Source organism: Acomys russatus, chromosome 21 (assembly GCF_903995435.1).
Source record: "Acomys russatus chromosome 21, mAcoRus1.1, whole genome shotgun sequence".
NCBI lineage: Eukaryota > Metazoa > Chordata > Mammalia > Rodentia > Muridae > Acomys > Acomys russatus.
This window is the reverse complement of record NC_067157.1, coordinates 30,269,824-30,291,783: the sequence shown is the minus strand read 5'-3', so window position 1 is coordinate 30,291,783 and position 21,960 is coordinate 30,269,824. Positions and strand designations below refer to the sequence as shown.

The 21,960-nt window shown below is 40.3% G+C and overlaps 4 protein-coding genes across 4 annotated transcripts; all 4 read left to right on the top strand.

The window, feature by feature from the left end:
- The first annotated feature begins 3,025 nt into the window (after window positions 1-3,025).
- On the top strand, window positions 3,026-4,102 carry LOC127204966 (trace amine-associated receptor 7b). The gene has a single exon (XM_051164083.1). It carries the CDS (start codon window positions 3,026-3,028, stop codon window positions 4,100-4,102), a length of 1,077 nt encoding a protein of 358 aa, XP_051020040.1.
- A 3,951-nt stretch (window positions 4,103-8,053) lies between these two features.
- On the top strand, window positions 8,054-9,130 carry LOC127205216 (trace amine-associated receptor 7e-like). The gene has a single exon (XM_051164405.1). It carries the CDS (start codon window positions 8,054-8,056, stop codon window positions 9,128-9,130), a length of 1,077 nt encoding a protein of 358 aa, XP_051020362.1.
- A 7,511-nt stretch (window positions 9,131-16,641) lies between these two features.
- LOC127204965 (trace amine-associated receptor 7b-like) lies at window positions 16,642-18,447 on the top strand. Its single transcript, XM_051164081.1, has 2 exons — window positions 16,642-17,564; window positions 18,390-18,447. Exons 1-2 carry the CDS (start codon window positions 16,642-16,644, stop codon window positions 18,445-18,447), a joined length of 981 nt encoding a protein of 326 aa, XP_051020038.1.
- A 1,503-nt stretch (window positions 18,448-19,950) lies between these two features.
- On the top strand, window positions 19,951-21,027 carry LOC127204964 (trace amine-associated receptor 7e-like). Its single transcript, XM_051164080.1, has one exon. The coding sequence runs from the start codon at window positions 19,951-19,953 to the stop codon at window positions 21,025-21,027; it is 1,077 nt and encodes a 358-aa protein (XP_051020037.1).
- The last annotated feature ends 933 nt before the right edge of the window (window positions 21,028-21,960 follow it).

The window sequence follows — 21,960 nt, the reverse complement described above, 5'->3', positions numbered from 1 at the left end:
AATATGCCTTAACTCTCCCTGTGTATATTTGGAACAGGAGGAAGGCAATCTGGGAAGAAAATTTGGGTGATGGGGAGAAACCTACACTAGCCCTCTCTGACATGTGAGTGCTGTTCTTGCATGTATGTCTGTGCACCACTTGCATTTTGGTGCCCGTGGAAATGAGAAGAAAGTATCAGATCCCCTGAAACTGGAGTTAAAGAGAGTTTTGACCACCCATAGGTCCTCTGCAAAAGCAACAAGTGTACTTGACCGCAGAGCCATCTCTCCAACACCTAGACATTGTCTTTTGTGGGGATCTTTTACACTTATCTGAAATTTTGTATGCCCAGTGTCACAATATACAGGAATATTGTCTTTATTTTTGACAACTACAATATTTTTACAGTGTTGATAATAAAATATCCACAATGTAGAATAAGATATGGAAAAAGAATAGATCATTTAAGAAATGATATTGGAGTATAGAGCTATTTAAAAATTACTAAGTAACTTACCCATCCATATCCTTCACAGAATTGTAATTAGTTCATTTGGATACCAAGTATTAAAAGAAAATGTTGGTTTTTCTCTTGGATGAAATATTAACATTATAAAATATAATGGGATACTTGTCACAGGAATAGAAAGTAATAAGATATATAAATGTTTGAAACTATAAAAATTGCACATGGCCCCTGAGATATATATTAAGAGATAATAATGTACCCTATAAAATTCATAGAATTAAAACTAAGTAAATGTTACCTAATCATAAACTATAAGCAAAATATCTCCAATAATAAAATGGAAAATTTAGAATTAAACAGAGAATAGAACATTACTTCTTATCATTATGCTAAGCGGGTGTGTGCATGTCAGAACATGTGCCTGTGGAAGCCTGAAGGGGACATTGTAAGACTTCCTCAACTACTATCTCTTGTTCTTCAAGGCAAGTTCTCTCAGCTGAGCCTGTAGCTTGCTAACACTTCTACTCAACTGGCCCACTTGCTCTGGAATCAACTGTATCTTTCTTCTGAGCACTGAAATTACGGGTGAGCAGCCATGTACACCAGGCATTTACAGGGGTCTGAGGGTCCACACACCCATCTCCACATGTGTGCTGCCAGCACTTTATTTTTTGAGCCTCTCCCAGCCATGAAAGCATGGTTTTATTTTGAGTAGAACCATAAATGTAATGCAAAGAATGTTACCCCTTTATTGTTCTGCGTGGCAAATATGAATATACTATTCTGTAGATGAGGACGATGGTGAAAATAATGCTATGTTGCCGACACTTAATCTACAGGGAAGTTTCATATTAGTATAAGCTGATGAAAGCAAAAATTGTGTAATTAAAAAAATTTAATGTGAAGAATTTAAAATATAATTTACAAGTCAAAAACAAACAAACAAACAAACAAAACCAAAACCAAAAAACAGTGCTAACAATGTCCAGATTTGCAAAGGAAAAATCTTTCCCGAGCTTGGGCAGATTCTGTAGCAGTGTTGTGGGAAGGAAGGAAGCATTTCCAAGGTAAAATGGTGTAATGGTGTAACGGTCTGCTGCTTTGCATCTGATTGTTAATTATTTCGCCAGCTCAGGTATGCTTGCTCTCTTTTAGGAGCAGACACTCACAGACCCCGAAATGACATTTGTAATCCTTGCCTCCAACTTCTCCCTGATTGGTTGAATAAATGCCTGCCTGGGGGCGGGGCAAAACTGAGGTAGGTGTGGTCAAAGTTCCCAGGCTTGGAGGAAGAAGGGTCAAGGAAGAGGCTGAGGGGGAGAGGTGGGGTAAGGGAAGGGTAGCAACCACGGGATAGGAAAAGAAAAAGAACCCCTTGGGCCAGGAGGGGAGAATTCTGAGCATGGCATAGAAAAGAGCGGCCTACATGGGAAGCACGCGCAATATACATGGGTATATTGGATGGAAAATTGCCCAGATAAGAATAATGAAAGCAAATGGTATTGGGTGTGGGGCTGGGTGGTGACAAGGGAGTTTAGGGGTAAATATCTGCCTAACCCCAGGTAAAAATATCTAAAATCTACCAAGTGTCTGTGTCTTTTACAGGTTTAGTAGTGGATTAGAGGATAATACTGCAGCAATAATTAGGCTTTTAATGATAAACATAATTAACCATTTTTATTTTCTACGACAAAATGGAAGCACACACTAGCTGTCCGCACTCTGAAAACCCCTTCCATGTTGGATCTTACAGTATTTCTCCAGTGATTCTGTTAAATCAAACGAGGCACATGGAGAAGGAATTCCTATATGTTGCCTCATTCCATGAAAAATTCTGGCAGTCAATGCCTCATTATTCCAAATGAGAAATATTAAAGCCGAACGCGGAGGACAGTAGGTGTTCACATGGCTTTGGATCTTATTTCTTTGACACAGACCAATCCTTGAGGGAAGGAAAATTTTTTCATGAAGGAATTTTGGTCAGTTCCAATGTGAGAGTTATTGGTAAATTTTCTCACAAAGGGAAAAGGTCATCTCCAATTAATGATCAAAGTTCAAATATTTTGTAAAGTTCTATTTGGGTAGATACCACAACCAACCTACATTGTACAGAAAGGTCAACAGTCACTAGCAAATTACAAGGACAAAACTGTTTAGGAAATAAACAGGATGAATAGACAAGCTCTCACTTGCCTCACCTGACACCGGGGGAATTAAGTCCTAGGGACACACTGTATTTGTCATCATTAGGCCATTTTCCTGAGGGTTAGGAGTGGTTGGTTGTTAATGTAGGTTAGCTAAATAAGGCTGAGAATGCTAATAAAAGGTGAGATTCAAATGTGCATCACAGGACACACTGGTGCTTATGAGATGCGAAGAAATAGATAAAGCAGAGAAAACATTTTAAAGAGACTTGAATGGCATTCATATACTTAGGAAGCTTTCCTGTGGATTAGAAAGGAACTCATTTCAGAAAATGAAAACCTGAATCAATGTCTAAGTATGGTGCTAAGACAAAATGCATTAGAAATTACACATTTTGTATTTGGAATCTGAGGACATTTGGAACAGCACACATGGCAGCAGAAGATGACAATTTTACCTGGGATCAAGGCAGCATCCTGAGCAGAGACCTGCTCTCTGCCACATCTGCCCAGCTGTGCTATGAGAACCTGAACACTTCCTGTGTCAGGATCCCATACTCCACAGGCCCTCGCCTCATCCTATATACAGTCTTTGGCTTTGGGACTGTGCTGGCTGTGTGTGGAAACCTCCTGGTGATGACATCAATTCTTCATTTCAGGCAGCTGCATTCTCCTGCCAACTTCCTGGTGGCATCCCTGGCCTGTGCTGACTTCTTGGTGGGACTGACTGTGATGCCCTTCAGCACAGTGAGGACTGTGGAAGGATGCTGGTACTTTGGGGAGAATTACTGCAAATTGCACAGTTGTTTTGATGTATCTTTCTGTTATTCATCTATTTTTCACTTGAGCTTTATCTCTGTGGACAGATATATTGCAGTCAGTGACCCCCTGACCTACCCCACCAGGTTCACTGCATCTGTATCTGGCAAGTGCATCACCTTCTCCTGGTTCCTGTCAATCATCTATGGATTTACTCTCCTTTACTCAGGGGCAAATGAAGTAGGGCTGGAGGATCTAGTCAGTGCCCTCACCTGTGTGGGGGGTTGTCAAGTCGCTGTGAATCAAAGCTGGGTCTTCATCAATTTTTCATTATTTTTTATCCCCACACTTGTGATGATAACTGTCTACTCTAAGATTTTCCTCATTGCTAAACAGCAGGCTCAGAAAATTGAGAAGATGAGTGACCGGACTGCCAATGCAGCAGAGAGCTACAAGGACAGGGTGGCCAAGAGGGAGAGGAAAGCAGCCAAAACCCTGGGAATCGCAGTGGCTGCCTTCCTCCTTTCCTGGCTGCCATACTTCACTGACTCCATCATTGATGCCTTCCTAGGCTTCATCACTCCCACGTATGTGTATGAAATACTAGTTTGGATTGCATACTATAACTCAGCCATGAATCCTTTGATTTATGCATTTTTTTATCCTTGGTTTCGAAAAGCCATCAGAATGATTGTCACTGGCCAAATCTTAAGAGAGAATTCCTCCACCACCAACTTGTTTCCTGCATAGATTCTTGGTTTAGTTGGGGATTGAAAAGTGACTCAGACATCATCAGCAGGAAACTGAGTGCCCAGAGTGCTCCTGTAAAATGATGAATTATGTTTCTTCTGTGGCTCAAAAGGGCAAATTCAGCTGACAGGCTTTTAAAAAATTAAATGTAAGATTAAGTTCCAGTTAAATGGAGTCTGAGGACCCCAGCTCTAATCATTTATCACTACATTTTGTCCTGGTTAGTCTAGCTTGGTTTCCCTGATCCATGCCTAGCTGTCCCTTTTCCTGTTTTTCTAAAAATTATAATTGTTGGCTCTTATTGAACCTTTTAAGTCTCAAATTTGAATATATAGTCTTTAATTCCCTTGGTATTATGTCTTTAATACAATATACATGAAACAAAGAGACCCTCATGGGCCTTCTCGTGCTCAAAGATGGGGGATACATAGGTCCTAGCTTTGTGCATTTCAAAATGTTACTTTTGAAGTTATTAAAGTAAGCCAAGATGTTTACAAATTAAGTAATACCCAGTGTCACAGACATGAGGACAAGTCATAGAGTCTTTGGTTGACAAAGTTCCAGAGACCTCTGACTGTCCAAAGTGGCCTCTAAATATCTTGAACTGCTATTGAGGCTTTGCTTGACAAAGTTCCAAAGATCTCTGGCTGATCACCACTACAGCTAAATATTATGTATGGTCCAGGTGTAATGTTGTTTACAAATGTGCTATTTATACTAAAACTGTTTTTTTTTCTTTATTTCTCAGTCCTTAGAAAATTCATACAGGGAAAACTTTTTCCCATAGAGAATGTTAAAAAGAGGGTATCTGGCCAAAGTCTTGAGACAATGATAGTATTTTTTGCTCTGAATGTGAGCACCCAAGGAGAAACTGCATGAAAGAAAGTTAAGACCTGGACATAACAGTACCTGGATAGATACCGTTACCTGCAGAAACATTTCCTTATAATTTGCTTTGAGAGCACTAGAAGTGGGCTTGGAAAGTCAGGCTTTACAGTTATTTTACAATAGAGGACCCCTTGGCAGTTAAGCCTAGGTTTAGATAACATACCTGTTGGTCTGGGACTGGAAGTAGGTCTAGTTTTTTTTCTTTAGAGAACATTTAGGTCAAGCTATGTTGCTATGAGCATCTTGTAAACACACTGGCTGTTGCTCGGGGAAATTTTTGATTAAACTTTCCTATGTAGTGTTTAAAAGATAACAAGCAGATTATTCTGACCATTATTTGGAAATTAATTGATTTTTGTTGTAGGCTACAGAACTTTTTGTATTTCCTTGTTACTCTGTTGATTTTTGATTGTTCTAGTATTTGTAACGATGAAAAAAAATCATGATGCGATGTGTAATGAAAAAAACTGAACTTCATTTCAATAAAATACGGGGTTTGGCCCAAGGAAAAGAGGGCAGGCAAGTAACAGATATGAGCGAGTAAGCTAGAGTGAGATGGGGGATAGTAAGAGAGACAGATAGATAGGTAGATGGGTAACAGCAAGTAAGGAAATTAGAAAGATGGGTGACAGCAAGCAAGGAGACAGAAAGATGGACAACGGCAAGCAAGAAGATAGTTATATAGAAAGACAATGAGCAAGTAAGGGAGCAAGGAGCAAGGAGTCAGACAGACAGCAAATCATACAGAAACAGAGACAGACTGAAAGCCAGAAGAAAAGTTCTCTTGGGCTTCAAGACTTTCACCTTATAGCGCATATGCCCGAGTCTCTGAGAGTTTCTTTTTCCTCCATTCCTGAACTTCTCCTCAACAACTGGGTCATTTAGATAGTTGTTCAGCCAACAGTTGGTTTCCCTTAGCCAGCTGTTCATCATCTGATCAATTCTCCCTACTGCGGATCTGCCTCTCTTCTCTCCTCTTCCCCATTCCTGGAGCTGGTCTTGGGAAGCGGCAATGCACTCAGTTGCTTACAGAGGAAAAGGTAAATGTCACCACAGATAGTAACTTCTGTTCAGTGACGTGCTGTCTACAGAGGAAGCACACAGAGGAATGATCACAGTTCTAAAGCTTTACAATTTGTAATGTGTTTAAATCAAGGATTTTAAGATGATCCTCTTTAGTCACTATGATCTTTCACTTATTTTGTAAAGTTTCTAAAAATTTTCACGGGTTTTAAAAGATGTACATAAAAGTAAAATTAATATTGTGTTCTGAAGAAGAAAACTCTGAGATAAAGGGCAAAATATGCAGTCACTCAGAGTCTAAAAAACACATTTTATTAGGGCCTGCAGATATATTTCTAATGCCTCCTCCTACAGAGATCTGAATTCCTCATATAATCTATTCTGGATGAGGCCAGTTGGGTGTTTGTAACGTCTTGCTTTAATATAAACTAGAGGGCATTATATAGCAGAGGAATAATCAACCCTCACATTCTACTCTTTATTATTTTGTTTGACATATGAAATTACAAAACTCCAAACCTTAGGCTGGAGAGATGGTTGTGCAGTTAAGAGCACTGGCTGCTCTTCCTCATGACCAGGATTCACGGCCCAGCATCCACGTCATCTCACAGCCGTAGGTCACTATAGTCCTGTGCATAACTCTGGCTTCCTCAGACACTTCCGTTACATGGTACACAGACGTATGCAAACAAGACACTCTTACCTATGGGAGTATAATGGATGCAAACTTAATTTTCTGAGCATCTACCAGCCATGAAAGCATGACTTTTTTTTAGTACAACCATAAATGTAAATCAAAGTGCATTGCGCTCTTGTTGTTAAAGTAAGCAAATATGAACAATACTACTTTGTATATGATGGTGATAATGATTATGATGACGGTGATGATGATATTGTAAATAGTAATTCCATGGGGACTATAGTTAATCTAAGGGAAGTTTCATGTTAGTATGTACTAATGAAATAAAAAATTGCTTAACATTCTTTAAATTTTCATGTAAAATATTTAAAGTATAGTTTACACATAAATAAAAAAAAAACTAGTGCTAACAATGTACAGGCAGTCAAAGGTAAAACATTTTCTGAGCTTAGACACATTCTGTAACAGTACTCTGGGAGGGAAACACACATTTCTCAAGTAAGAAGGAAGCACACACTAGCAGCCCACACTCTGAAGATTCCTGCCACATCGGATATGTGCAGTGTCTTCCAGTGATTCCACCACAACAAACAGAGGACACAGAGAAGAAACTCCTACGTGTTTTAACACCCTGTTTGCTTCATTCCATGAGCAAAGTCTGGCAGTGGATGTACTCACTATTCCAAACCAAAAAGACTAGAGCTGAAAGTAGGGCAAAGTAGGTGTTGTCAGAATTCTGCATCTTATTTCTTTAACACAAACCAATGCTTGAAAACAGAAGGAACTGTAAGCAGGAATTTTGGGCCCTTTCAATATAGAATCATTGATAAAATTTCTCACAAAGGGGAAAGGCCATCTCTAGTAAAGAACAAAACCTCAACTTGTGAGCAAAGTTCTGTTGGGACAAGTATCACATCCAACTACATTATAGGGAAAGGTCATTCGATCCATCAAATTAGAAGGTAGAATGTGGTTGTGCATTAACAACCTGCTACTGACAAACTCTCACTTACCTCACCTTACACCAGGGGATTTCAGTCCTAGGGAAACAGTATTTGTCATCATTAGGCCACTTTCCTGAGGGTTAGGAGTGCTGGGGTGTTAATGTAGGTTACATAAATAAGGCTGAGAACACTAATAAAAGGTGAGATTCAAATGTGCATCACAGAACACACTGGTGCTTTTGAGATGCGAAGAAATGAATGAAGGAGACAACTTTGCGTGAATTTAAATTTAAATAGAAAAATCTTTTCTGAAAATTTAATGTAGAGTTAAACAGTATTCCTGTAAATTAGGAAGGTTTCTGGGAATTAGGAAGGAAATAATTTGAGGAAACGAAAATGCATTAGCAGGGTTTTTTTTGTCAGTATTTTCTTTCTCAGGATTTTGGAATGGCACACATGGCAGCAGAAGATGACAGTTTTCCCTGGGATCAAGACAGCATCCTGAGCAGAGACCTGCTCTCTGCCACATCTGCCCAGCTGTGCTATGAGAACCTGAACACTTCCTGTGTCAGGATCCCATACTCCACAGGCCCTCGCCTCATCCTATATGCAGTCTTTGGCTTTGGGACTGTGCTGGCTGTGTGTGGAAACCTCCTGGTGATGACATCAATTCTTCATTTCAGGCAGCTACACTCTCCTGCCAACTTCCTGGTGGCATCCCTGGCCTGTGCTGACTTCTTGGTGGGACTGACTGTGATGCCCTTCAGCACAGTGAGGTCTGTGGAGGGATGCTGGTACTTTGGGGAAACTTACTGTAAATTACACAGTTGTTTTGATGTATGGTTCTGTTATTCTTCTATCTTCCACTTGAGCTTCATCTCTGTGGACAGATATATTGCAGTCAGTGACCCCCTGGCTTACCCCACCAGGTTCACTCTATCTGTCTCTGGCAAGTGCATCCTGTTCTCCTGGCTCCTGCCCATCATCTATGGTTGTTCCCTCCTTTACTCAGGGGCAGATGAAGCAGGGCTGGAGGACCTAGTCAGTGCCCTTACCTGTGTGGGCGGTTGTCAAGTCGCTGTAAATCAAACCTGGGTCTTCATCCATTTTACATTATTTTTCATCCCCTCACTTGTGATGATAACTGTCTACTCTAAGATTTTCCTCATTGCTAAACAGCAGGCTCAGAAGATTGAGAAGATGAGTGACCGGACTGCCAATGCAGCAGAGAGCTACAAGGACAGGGTGGCCAAGAGGGAGAGGAAGGCAGCCAAAACCCTGGGAATCGCAGTGGCTGCCTTCCTCCTTTCCTGGCTGCCATACTTCATTGACGTCATCATTGATGCCTTCCTAGGATTCATCACTCCCACGTATGTGTATGAAATACTAGTTTGGATTGCTTACTATAACTCAGCCATGAACCCTTTGATTTATGCATTTTTTTATCCTTGGTTTAGAAAAGCCATCAAAATGATAGTCACTGGGAAAATCCTGAGAGAGAATTCCTCCACCACCAACTTGTTTCCTGAGTAGATTCTTGGTTTAGTTGGGGAGCGAAAAGAGATTCACAAAAGAACATAATTTAATTACTGAGGGAAGTTTGTACCCAGAATGTTCTTGTAAAGTGATGACTTATGCTTTGCTGTGACTCAAGTGTGTAAATTCAGGTGATAGTTTTTATCTATTAAATGTAAGATTAATTTCTAGGTGTAATGGAATCAGAGGACTCCAGCTCTAAGCATTTTCCACTGTGTTTTGTGTTGGTTAGTCTTGCTTTGTTTCCGTGGATCCATGCCTACTTGCCGGTTTTCCTGACTTTGTACAATTCTAATCATTGGGTCTTGTAAAACATTTTAAATCTCAAAAATGAATATATATTCTTTAAATCCTTTCACAGTATGCTTCTAATACAACACAAATGAAACAGTGAGACCCAGGGGCCCTTCTTGCTCATAGAAGGGAGATATATTGGTCTCTGTTGTCTGAGGCCTAGATTTGTTCATTCAAATATGTGATTTTTAAGGTCACGACATATAAACCAAGATATCTATGCAGTAACTAATATCTACTTAGTTGTTTACAGAAGAAAAGAAAAGCTTTGTCACAGATAGCAGCATCGGTTCAGTGACCTGCTCTCTAGGGAGGAAGCGCACAGAGGAATGGTCTCAGTCCTAAAGCTTTACAAGTTGTAAAATGTTTAAATCAAGGAGTTTAAGATGGTCCTTTATTAATTACTATGATTTATACATGAGCTGATCTTTCACTCATTTTATAAGTTTTAAAGTTTTTCATAGGTTTTAACAGATGTGCATAAAAGTGAAATTAATAGTGTGTTCAGAAGAAGAAAACACGGAGATAAAGGGCAAAATTTGCACTCACCCAGAGTCTAGACAACACATCTTATTTGGGTCTGTGGATGTATTTCTAATGCTTCCTCCTGTAAAGATTTGAATTTCTTGTATAATTTACTCTGGACAAAGCCAATTGGCTATGTTTGTAATTTTTTTTTATTATAAACTAGAGCTCAGTATATAGCAGAGGAATAATCAACCCCCACATTCCACTCTTTATTATTTTGTTTGATAAATGAAATTACAAAACTCCAAACCTTAGGCTGGAGAGATGGCTGGCAGTTAAGTGCATTGACTGATCCTCCTGATGATCAGGATTCATGGCCCAGCATCCATGGCATCTCATAGCCATAGGTCACTATAGTCCTCTGTGTAACTCTGGCTTCCTCAGGCACTTCAGTCACATGGTACACAAACATACATGGAAGGAAGCCGTTGTTATTTATATACAGTACAGAAATAAAGAAAAATACTGAGACTTGTTGAATGGAGTTCCCTTTGAGGCATTTTTTTCCTCAGCCTCAGTTCTTCAGAGCTCTTGGGAAGCCTGCTGGAGAAGGCTTGTCCCAAGAACCTGGTGACATAGAAGGCTGAGATTTGTGTGGGGGGTGAATGTGGCCACCTGTGAGTTCTTAGGCAGAGGGCAGGCATGTTTTCAAGCTCTCCTGTGCAGGGAGGGCACTCTTTGTTTCTGAGTCTTTCTGTGAAGAGTCCAAACCCTGGACTTGAGTAAGCACAGGGTAACTGAGCATATTTAGCCAAAATAAGACAGCTGAGAGCAAACAACTAGGTTTTAATTCGCTACCTTCCTTAAGTTCTATCTACCAACAAGAATTCAAAATAGACTCGTGTCTTTATAAAAGAGACAAGGACAAGGGACTAAAAGAAAAGAAGAGACAGGAGAGCATCCCTAACTCAGAGACTCCTGGTTTTTAAAGGCCTGGTATGTAAATTGCAGGAGGTGTACCCAGAACATCCAGGGGGGGGGGTGGGGGTGGGGCCTGCCTCTGGGATGCATTCTGGGCAGCTTTGAAATGTTTCTCTGAAAGGAGGCAGCATTTTGACACCTTTTGGCCCTAGGCCTTTTTGGTCTTCTGGCAGCAGGAGAGAGGTACTCTCCTTCTTCCAGGCCTAGAAAGCTTGCTTACCAAAATGATGAGCCTCTGGCCCTCTGCTGGCTGGCAATGGTCCACAATTCCCTCTCTCTTTTTCTTAAGAAAAAAAAAAGTGTCACTGTTGTGTTTCCAACAGGGGATTGTTTGGTATCAATGAGGACCCAGCAGGCAGTGACCTCAGCAATAATCGTCATTTGTTGTTTTAAAAATTGGATAAGGCATAGTGTGAGGAGAAACAGGTTTGTGAGATGCAGAAAGATTATATCAAGCTGAACTGAGAAAGTTATTCATGGGCTCAAAGAACTGCTTAGACCTACTAGTAGACAGCTGCTGCCTGTGGTCGGTGCCCACTGCTCTTCTTACAGTTTGGTACTTGGATCTACCTTGTATTGGCTGTCTCCATCTTATAACACACCGGCTCTCAACCTGTGTGTTGTGACTCCTTTGGGGGTCAAAGCACCTTTTCATTGGGGGGTCACATTGTCATACGTCCTACAAATTAGACACTTACATTATGATTCCTAACAGTGGAACAGGTAGGAAGTAGCAGCAAAATAGTTTTACAGTTTATCTCCACAAATGGGGAACTATAGCAAACATGTGTCAATCTTCCTTGTGTGTCCTGCTCTTGCATGTACATCTGTGCACTGCATGCATTTTGGTTCCGTGGACATCAGAACATGGTATCAGATCCCGTGGGACTGCTGTTACAGAGAGTGGAGAACTACTATGTGAGTGATGAGAACTGGACCCAGGTCCTCTGAAAGAGCCACAGTGTTCTTAACCCCTGAGCCATGCCTCTACCACTTAGAGATTGGTTTTGGTGGAATTTTTTTTGTTTACATTTTCCCTGAAATTTTGTATGTCCAATGTCATAATATACAGTAACGCTGTCTTTATTTTCTACAAACAGCAATGTTGATAATAAAAATACCTCAAGGTAGAATAAGATATGGAGAAAAGGATAGATTATTTAAGAAGTGATATTGTAGTATAGTGCTGTTTAAAAACTTAGGAAGTTACCCATATCTTTCACACAATTACAATTAATTCCATTGGATGTCAAATATTAGAAGAAAATGTTGGTTTTACTCCTTAAACAAAATATTAATTTATATTATGAAGTATAAACAGATTTATGATACTAGTCACAGAAATGGAAACTAAGGAGATGTACAAATATGGGAAATTATGACCTATAGAAATGGCACATGAAAAATCCAACACCCATTCATGTTTAAAGTTTTGGAGAGATCAAGCATACAAGGCACTTACCTAAACATAAAAAGGCCATATACAGCAAGCCAATAGCCAACATCAAATTAAATGGGGAGAAACTCAAGGAAATTCCTCAAAAATCTGGGACGAGACAAGGGTGCCACTTTTTTCATAGCCCTTCAATATAGTTCTTGAAGTTCTAGCCAGAGCAATAAAGGGGTAAAGCGATCCAAAATTAGCTCAAAAAGTCAGTAGCCTTCCTATATACAAATGGCAATCATGCTGAGAAAGAAATTAGGGAAACTACACCCTTCACAATAACCACAAGCAATATAACTCTAACCAAGCAAGTGAAAGACTTGTTTGAAAAAAACTTCAAATCTCTGAAAAAGAAGATTGAAGATGACATCAGAAGATGGAAAGATCTTCCTTGTTCATGGATCAGGAGAATTAACATAGTAAAAATGGCCATCCTACCAAAAGCAATTTACAAATTCAATGTAATCCCTATCAAAATACCTACACATTTTTAAAGACATTGAAAGATTAATTCTCAATTTCATATGGAAAAACAAAAACAAAAACAAAAACAAAACAGAATAGCTAAAACAATCCTGTACAATAAAAGATCCTCCGGAGAAATCTCCATACCTGATCTCAAGCTGTTCTATAGAGCAACAGTAATTAAAACAGCATGATACTGGCATAGCAATAGGCTGTTTGACCAATGGAATCAAATAAAAGACCCAGAAATAAATCCACAAACATATGGACACTTGATTTTTGACAAAGAAGCCAAATCCACTCAATGGAAAAGGATAGCATCTTCAACCAATGGTGCTGGTCTAGCTGGATGTCCACATGTAGAAAGATGCAAGTCGATCCATATTTATCACCATGCACAAAACTCTAGTCCAAGTGGATTAAAGACCGCAACATAAAACCAGAGACACTAAATCTGTTAGAAGAAAAAGTGGGGAAGAGCCTGGAACTCATTGACACAGGAGACAACTTCCTGAACAGAATATCAACAGCCCAGGCTCTAAGGTCAACAATTAATAAATGGAACCTCATGAGGCTTAGAATCTTCTGTAAGGCAGAAGACACTGTCAACAGAACACAGCGACAACCTACAGACTGGGAAAAGATCTTCACCAAGCCTACATCTGACAAAGGACTAATATTCAAAATATATAAAGACCTCAAGAAATTAAACACCACCAAACCAAATAACTCAATTAAGAAATGGGGGGCTGGAGAGTGGCTCAGTGGTTAAGAGTGCTTTGAGCTCTTCCAAAGGTCCTGAGTTCACTTCTCAGCAACCACATGGTGGCTCACAACTATCTACAGCGAGATCTGGTGCCCTCTTCTGGTGGGCAGGCATACCTGAAGGTGAAACACTGTATACTTAAATAAATAAATCTTTAAAAAAAAAAAAAGGAAAAAAAAAAAAAAAAAAAAAAAAAAAAAAAGAGAGAGAGAAAGAAATGGGGCTCAGAACTAAAGAGAATTCTCAACAGAGCAATATCGAATGGCTGAGAAACACTTAAAGAAATGCTCAACACCCTTAGTCATCAGAGAAATGCAAATCAAAACGACTCTGAGATTCCATCTTACACCCACCAGAATGGCTAAGATAAAAAACTCAAGTGACAGCACATTCTAGGGAGGATGTGGAGAAAGAGGAACACTCCTTCATTGCTGGTGTGAGTGCAAACTTGCACAACCACTTTGGAAATCAATCTGGCACTTTCTGAGAATACTGGGAATAGGGCTACCTCAAGACCCAGCTATTCCACTCTTTTGAATATACCCCAAAGATGCTCCATGACACAACAAGGACAAATGCTCAACCATGCTCATAGCAACCTTGATCATAATAGCCAGAACCTGGAAACTACCTAGATGCCCTTCAATCATAGAATGAATAAAGAAACTTGTACATTTACACTATGGAATACTACTCAACTATTAAAAACAAAGAAATCCTGAATTTTACACACAAATGGATGGAACTAGAAATCATCATGCTGAGTGACTTAACCCAGACCCAGAAAGATACACATGGCATATTCTCACTTATAATTGGATACTAGCCCAATAGAGATGTTCCCTGAAAGTCTTCACTTAGGTCGAGATAGGGATAGATACTGGGACTTCCTACTGGGACTCTAGATGAGAGAGGTATGGAAGAATGAGGAGATAGAAGGACCCAGGGGTCCGAGAAACCTACAAGAATACCATTAAGGCTGTGGTTCTGGACCCAGGCAGGTCAGCTCAAACTACTGTACCAACCAAGGACAATGCATGCAGTAAACTTAGAATCCCTAACCAGATTTAGCCAAGGGACACCACATTCTCCACAATAGTGTGGAGAGCAAGGACTGACTCAGACATGAACTCTGGTGCCCCCTACTAGACCACTTCCCCTTGCTTGGGAGACCTGGTGACACTCAGAGGAAGGGTAACCAGGCTACCTGGAAGAGAACTGATATGCTGTGATCTTATAGTGGTGGAAGAGGTCCCTTTCTGTCACAAAAATAGGAAAGGGCAATAGGACGAAAGAGCAAGAGAGTGGAACAGGAAGATACAAGTGAGGGGTTAACAACTGAGATGTAATCTGAATAAGTTACTTAAATAAAAATTAAAAGAAGAAAAAAGAAAAAGAAATGGTACATGATCCCTGAGATGTATATTAAAAGATAGTGGTATGTGTCTAAAATTCATACAATAAAAACAAAATAAATGCTGCCCAATCACAAATTATAAGCAAAATATCTCCAATAATAAGATGGACAGTTTACAATTAAACAGAGGTTGGAATATTACTTCTTATTATCATGCTTAGCATGTGTATGTATGACAGCATATGTGCCCATGGAAACCCGAGGAGGACATTGTGAGGTTTCAAAAACTACTATCCCTTGTTCTTTGAGAAAAGGTCTCCCAGCTGAGCCTATAGCTTGCTAACACTTCTGCTATAGCTAGGCCACTTGTTCTGGGCATCCACTGAATCTTCCTTCTGCACTTTGGAATTAAAGGAGAGCAGCCATGTGCACCAGGCATTTACAAGGGTCTGAGGGCCCACACTCTCATTCCCACATATGCCCTACCAGCACCTAATTTTCTAGCATCTCCTAGCTATATAAGCATGGTTTTATTTTGGGTACAGTCATAAATGTAAATCAGAGTGCACTGCTGTTTTCTTGTTAAGGTAGGCAAATATGAATGATATTATTTTGCATGTAATGATGATGATGAGGATGAGGATGATGATGATGATGATGATGATGATGGTGTTGTAAATTGTAATGCCAGCGAGACTACAGTTAGTCTAAGGGAGTTTCATGTTAGTATGTGCTATACATGAAAAAATGCTTAACATTCTTTAAATTTTTATGTGAAATATTTAAAGTATATTTTATAATTACACACCCAAAACTAGTACTAAGACTGTCCACACACTGAAAGGAAAAACCTTTTCTGATCTTAGCCAGATTCTATAACAGTATTCTGGGAGGGAAACACACATTTTACAAGTAAGAAGGAAGCACACACTAGCAGCCCACACTCTGAGATTCCTGCCACATCGGATCTGTGCAGTGTCTTCCAGTGATTCCACCACTACAAAGAAAACACAAAGAGAGGAAACTCCTACTTGTTTTAACATCCTGCTTGCTTCATTCCAGCAACAAATTCTGGCACTAGATGCACGCACTATTCCAAACAAAAAAGATTAAAGCTGAAAGTGGGGGAAAGTATGTGTCAGGACTCTGCATTTATTTCTTTAACACAAACTAGTGCTTGAAAACAGAAGGAACTGTATGCAGGGATTGTGACTCCTTTCTCTACAGAGTCATTGATAACATTTCTCACAAAGAGGAATGGCCATCTCTAGTAAAATAACAAAACCTCAACTTCTGAGCAAAGTTCTGTTGGGACAGGTATCACATCCACCTACATTACAGGGAAAGGTCATTAGATCCATCAAATTAGAAGGTAGAATGTGGTTGTGCATTAACAACCTGCTACTGACAAACTCTCACCTCACCTTACACCAGGGGATTTCAGTCCCAGGGACACTGTATTTGTCATCATTAGGCCACCTTCCTGAGGTTTAGGAGTGCTTAGGGTACTAATGTAGGTTAGCTAAATAAGGCTGAGAATTCAAAGGTGAGATTCAAATGTGCATCAAAGAACACACTGATGCTTTTGAGATGCGAAGAAATGAATGAAGGAGAGAAAACAGATTTAAAAAATTAGGAGGGTTAGTGTGAATTAGGAAGATCATTTTAGGATATGAAAATGCATTAGCATTGACATTCTGTATTTTAATTCTCAACATTTTGGAATAGCATACATGGCAGAAGACAATGACAGTTTTCTCTGGGATCAAGGCAGCATCCTGAACGGAGACCTGCTCTCTGCCACATCTGCCCAGCTGTGCTATGAGAACCTGAACACTTCCTGTATCAGGATCCCATACTCCACAGGCCCTCGCCTCATCCTATATGCAGTCTTTGGCTTTGGGACTGTGCTGGCTGTGTGTGGAAACCTCCTGGTGATGACATCAATTCTTCATTTCAGGCAGCTGCACTCTCCTGCTAACTTCCTGGTGGCATCCCTGGCCTGTGCTGACTTCTTGGTGGGATTGACTGTGATGCCCTTCAGCATAGTGAGGTCTGTGGAGGGATGCTGGTACTTTGGGGAGACTTACTGTAAATTACACACTTGTTTTGATGTATCATTTTGTTATTCTTCTATCTTTCACTTGTGCTTCATCTCTGTGGACAGATATATTGCAGTCAGTGACCCCCTGATCTACCCCACCAGGTTCACTCTATCTGTATCTGGCAAGTGCATCCTCTTCTCCTGGCTCCTGTCAATCATCTATGGATTTTCTCTCCTTTGCTCAGGGGCAAATGAAGCAAGGCTGGAGGATCTAGTCAGTGCCCTCACCTGTGTGGGCGGTTGTCAATTTACTCTAAATCAAACCTGTGTCTTCATCCATTTTACATTATTTTTCATCCCCTCACTTGTGATGATAACTGTCTACTCTAAGATTTTCCTCATTGCTAAACAGCAGGCTCAGAAGATTGAGAAGATGAGCAACCAGACTGCCAATGCAGCAGAGAGCTACAAGGACAGGGTGGTCAAGAGGGAGAGGAAGGCAGCCAAAACCCTGGGAATCGCAGTGGCTGCCTTCCTCCTTTCCTGGCTGCCATACTTCATTGACACCATTGTTGATGCCTTCCTTGACATCTTAAACATCTTTCCTATTTTGTTGGGTCTAAAATTCTGCATGGAGTTAATATCTATCATATCTCATCTCTATTAACTTAAAACATCTATCTTGATCTAAAAACATCTTAACCCCTAACCTGCTAACTTAATTGAAAGACTAAACTATCTGGTCTTCAAACCCATCAGAGACTTGAGAAGGGATAAAGCTTAAATACTTGAGTGAACATGGAGTTCAGGTTAGCAGCTTCCAAAATGAAATAATGACTGAGACAGTTTACAGTTTTCTACCTGAACAATCACCCAACATTCTCTATAATGGTGGAGCATCATCTTCAGCCTTCTGGTCCAATATATCTGACAGACATACTTGCGAGGCAGGAACTACTGAGGACTTGCTTACCCTGATCTTGGCAGAGTTTGGCCGTTGACTCTGCCTGCATCTAAACTTGCCCATTTTTAGGCAGAATTATGTCTGGCAGAAACAAGGGAGGGGACGGGATTAGAAGGGGATGAGGGAGGAGGTGGAATTGGGTGGTGATGAAGGAGAGGGCTTCAATCGTGATGTAAAGAATTCAAACTGCAGAACAAGCACGTAACTAATATTGTTAATTCCACTACATGAGAATAGCTCTGAGATTGGCTGAGATACGAAGGTTTATAGATAAGGTTTTGTGTTGGTCGCAGATTCTCTGTGACTTGTAATTAGAGGCCATTCTTAGTATGGCATGAGCAAGATTTGCAGATGTCTTACTTCTGCTCATACAATGAGCAGAGAACCAACCTTAATTGCTCTGTGCATCCCGCACACCTCACACCATCACAGTGTCAGAACTGTATAATGCCTGTGAGAAATTATGTTTTCAGAACAAAAGAACTGGACACCGACCCTGGATCAGATTCCTCTCAGCAAGCTGGATGCTGACATACTGCATTCTCCATGTTCCAGCCCCAGGCGCTTCAGTTGCTGTTACACATCAGAACAGGAAAGGACTGCTTTCAGGACAGTGTTGTAGAAAGCTTCTGATCCCAATTGGTCCAGCAGTTCAGACTGCCCAACACAGGACTCCTAGTAAGCCTGGAATTTCATCTCTATTGAAAAAATGGATTAAAAAAAAATGCTACCGCTGGCTTACTTAACCATTTCCCCAATTTTTGTGGAGCCCACAAAGGAAGTATTTGCCCCAAATTAGCCTGAAGAAACCTTAAGAGAATGATGTCCCATTTCCTCTAAGGTGGATTCGATAGGTTTTGGTTTACTCTCTTGGTCTATGGATGCTTATTTTCATTGGGAGTTGGTTATAAGTATTATTGGTCCTTTACAGAGAGGAAACTAGGTTTGACTCAGGGATGTATCTCTTTTCCTTTATCTTTCTTTGGTAGCTAAGGACATAGGACCTGAAAAGAAAGAGGGACGTATAGAAATATAGGGGGAGGATAGAACAAAAGATAAATTATTGAATCTACCCCTCATCCCAAGACCCTAATTGTTACTTACAAATAAGGTTAGTTTTAATTCATTGGTATTGAATTTTGTATATTGATACAAATCATAAACTAGTCTAATTTTATCACAAGAATATATATTCTAGGTCTAATAGATAGATATGATTCTATAGACATATGAGGATAAATAGTTAAAGAAAGTCTTCAAAAACCTCAGAGACCTACAGAATATGGCATTTAAAGATCTTTTTTATTACACTAAAGACTTTTTGACAACAAGACAAGTTAACTCCTGGCAATACCCAGCCTGTCTCAAAGAAGAAGACTTGCATCTTATTTCTTTAACACAAACCAGTGCTTGAAAACAGAAGGAAATATATACAGGAATTTTGACCCCTTTCAATGTAGAGTCATTGATAACATTTCTCACTAAGGGGAAAGGCCATCTCTAATAAAAGAACAAAACTTCAACTTCTGAGCAAAGTTCTGTTGGGACAGGTATCACATCCACCTTCATTATAGGGAAAGGTCATTAGATCCATCAAATTAGAAGGGAGAAGGTGGTTGTGCATTAACAACATGTCACTGAGAAGGTCTCACTTACCTCACCTTACACCAGGGAAATTCAGTTCCAGGGACACACTGTATTTGTCATCATTAGGCCACTTTCCTGAGGGTTAGGAGTGCTTGGGGCATTAATGTAGGTTAGCTAAATAAGGCTGAGAATGCTAATAAAAGGTGAGATTCAAATGTGCATCACAGAACACACTGGTGCTTATGAGATGTGAAGAAATGAATGAAGGAGGAAATTTTACTTGAATTTAAATTTTAATAGAAAAATCTATTTAAAACAGAGTTAAACAGCATTCTTGTAATTAGGAAGGTTACTGTAAATTAGGAAGATCATTTTAGGATATGAAAATGCATTAGCAATGACACATTATCTTTTTTTTTTTCTCCTTAGGATTTTGGAATGGCACACATGGCAGCAGAAGATGACAGTTATCCCTGGGATCAAGGCAGCATCCTGAGCAGAGACCTGCTCTCTGCCATATCTGCCCAGCTGTGCTATGAGAACCTGAACACTTCCTGTGTCAGGATCCCATACTCCACAGGCCCTCGCCTCATCCTATATACAGTCTTTGGCTTTGGGACTGTGCTGGCTGTGTGTGGAAACCTCCTGGTGATGACATCAATTCTTCATTTCAGGCAGCTGCATTCTCCTGCCAACTTCCTGGTGGCATCCCTGGCCTGTGCTGATTTCTTGGTGGGACTGACTGTGATGCCCTTCAGCACAGTGAGGTCTGTGGAGGGATGCTGGTACTTTGGGGAGATTTACTGTAAATTACACACTTGTTTTGATATGTCTTTCAGTACTTCTTCTATCTTCCACTTGAGCTTCATCTCTGTGGACAGATATATTGCAGTCAGTGACCCCCTGACCTATCCCACCAGGTTCACTCTATCTGTATCTGGCAAGTGCATCCTGTTCTCCTGGCTCCTGCCAATCATCTATTGCTTTTCCCTCCTTTACTCAGGAGCAAATGAAGCAGGGCTGGAGGATCTAGTCAGTGCCCTCACCTGTGTGGGGGGTTGTCAACTTGCAGTGAATCAAAACTGGGTCTTCATAAATTTTGTAATATTTTTAATCCCCACGCTTGTGATGATAACTGTCTACTCTAAGATTTTCCTCATTGCTAAACAGCAGGCTCAGAAGATTGAGAAGATGAGTGACCGGACTGCCAATGCAGCAGAGAGCTACAAGGACAGGGTGGCCAAGAGGGAGAGGAAAGCAGCCAAAACCCTGGGAATCGCAGTGGCTGCCTTCCTCCTTTCCTGGCTGCCATACTTCACTGACTCCATCATTGATGCCTTCCTAGGCTTCATCACTCCCACGCATGTGTATGAAATACTAGTTTGGATTGGTTACTATAACTCAGCCATGAACCCTTTGATTTACGCATTTTTTTATCCTTGGTTTCGAAAAGCCATCAGAATGATTGTCACTGGCCAAATCTTGACAGAGAATTCCTCTACCACCAACTTGTTTCCTGCGTAGAGTTTTGGTTTAGTCAAGGATTGAAGAGACACTCACAGCAGAACATCATCACTGGGGAAATTGAGTTCCCCGAATGCTCCTGCAAAGTGATGACTTATGCTTCAGCAGTGACCCAGTTTTGTAAATTCAGTGTCTGTCCTCTTCAGCAAATGTGAAATTGATTTCTATGTATAACAGAATCAGATGACCCTGGATTCAACCATTTTCTACTGAAGTGTGCTGGTTAGTGTGGCTTCATTTTCCTAACTCCTTAGCTAGTAGCTCTCTTTCCTGCTTTCCTAAAATTCTAGTTGTTGGCTCATGTTAAACTTTCTAACCCTCATATTTGAATATATAATCTTTAAATCCCTTCATAATATGCTTTTAATATAATGAAAGTTAAACAGAGTTCTTTGGGGGCCCTTTTTGCTCACAGGAGGATAGATGGCTTTCTGTTAACTGAGACCCAGATTTGCACATTTAAAAATGTGATCTTTGATGTCAGGTAGTAAAAGCCAAGATGCTAATATATACTCAGTTGCTTATAGAGGAATATGAAAATGGATAGTGACTTCTGCTCAGTGACCTGCTTTCTAGGGAGGACGCACACAAAGGCATGGCCACAGTCCTAAAGCTTTCCAAGGTGTAATATGGTCAAAGCCAGGATTTTTAGATGGTCCTTCCTTATTCACTATGATTTATAAATTAGCTGATTTTCACTTACTTGTTAAGCTTCTAAAGATTTATTCAAGTTTTCCTACATTTGCACTAAAGCAAAATTAATCATGTATTCAGAGGAAAGCAGGCTGAGCAAAGGAGCAGGTACCACGGTCTCTGCATCAGCTCTCGGTTCTCGGAGGTCCCTGGCCTGTGTGAGTGCCTGCCCTGCCCTACCTCACTGAAGGACTATTCACTGGAAGTGTAAACTGATGTGAAGTCTTTCTTCCTGAAGTT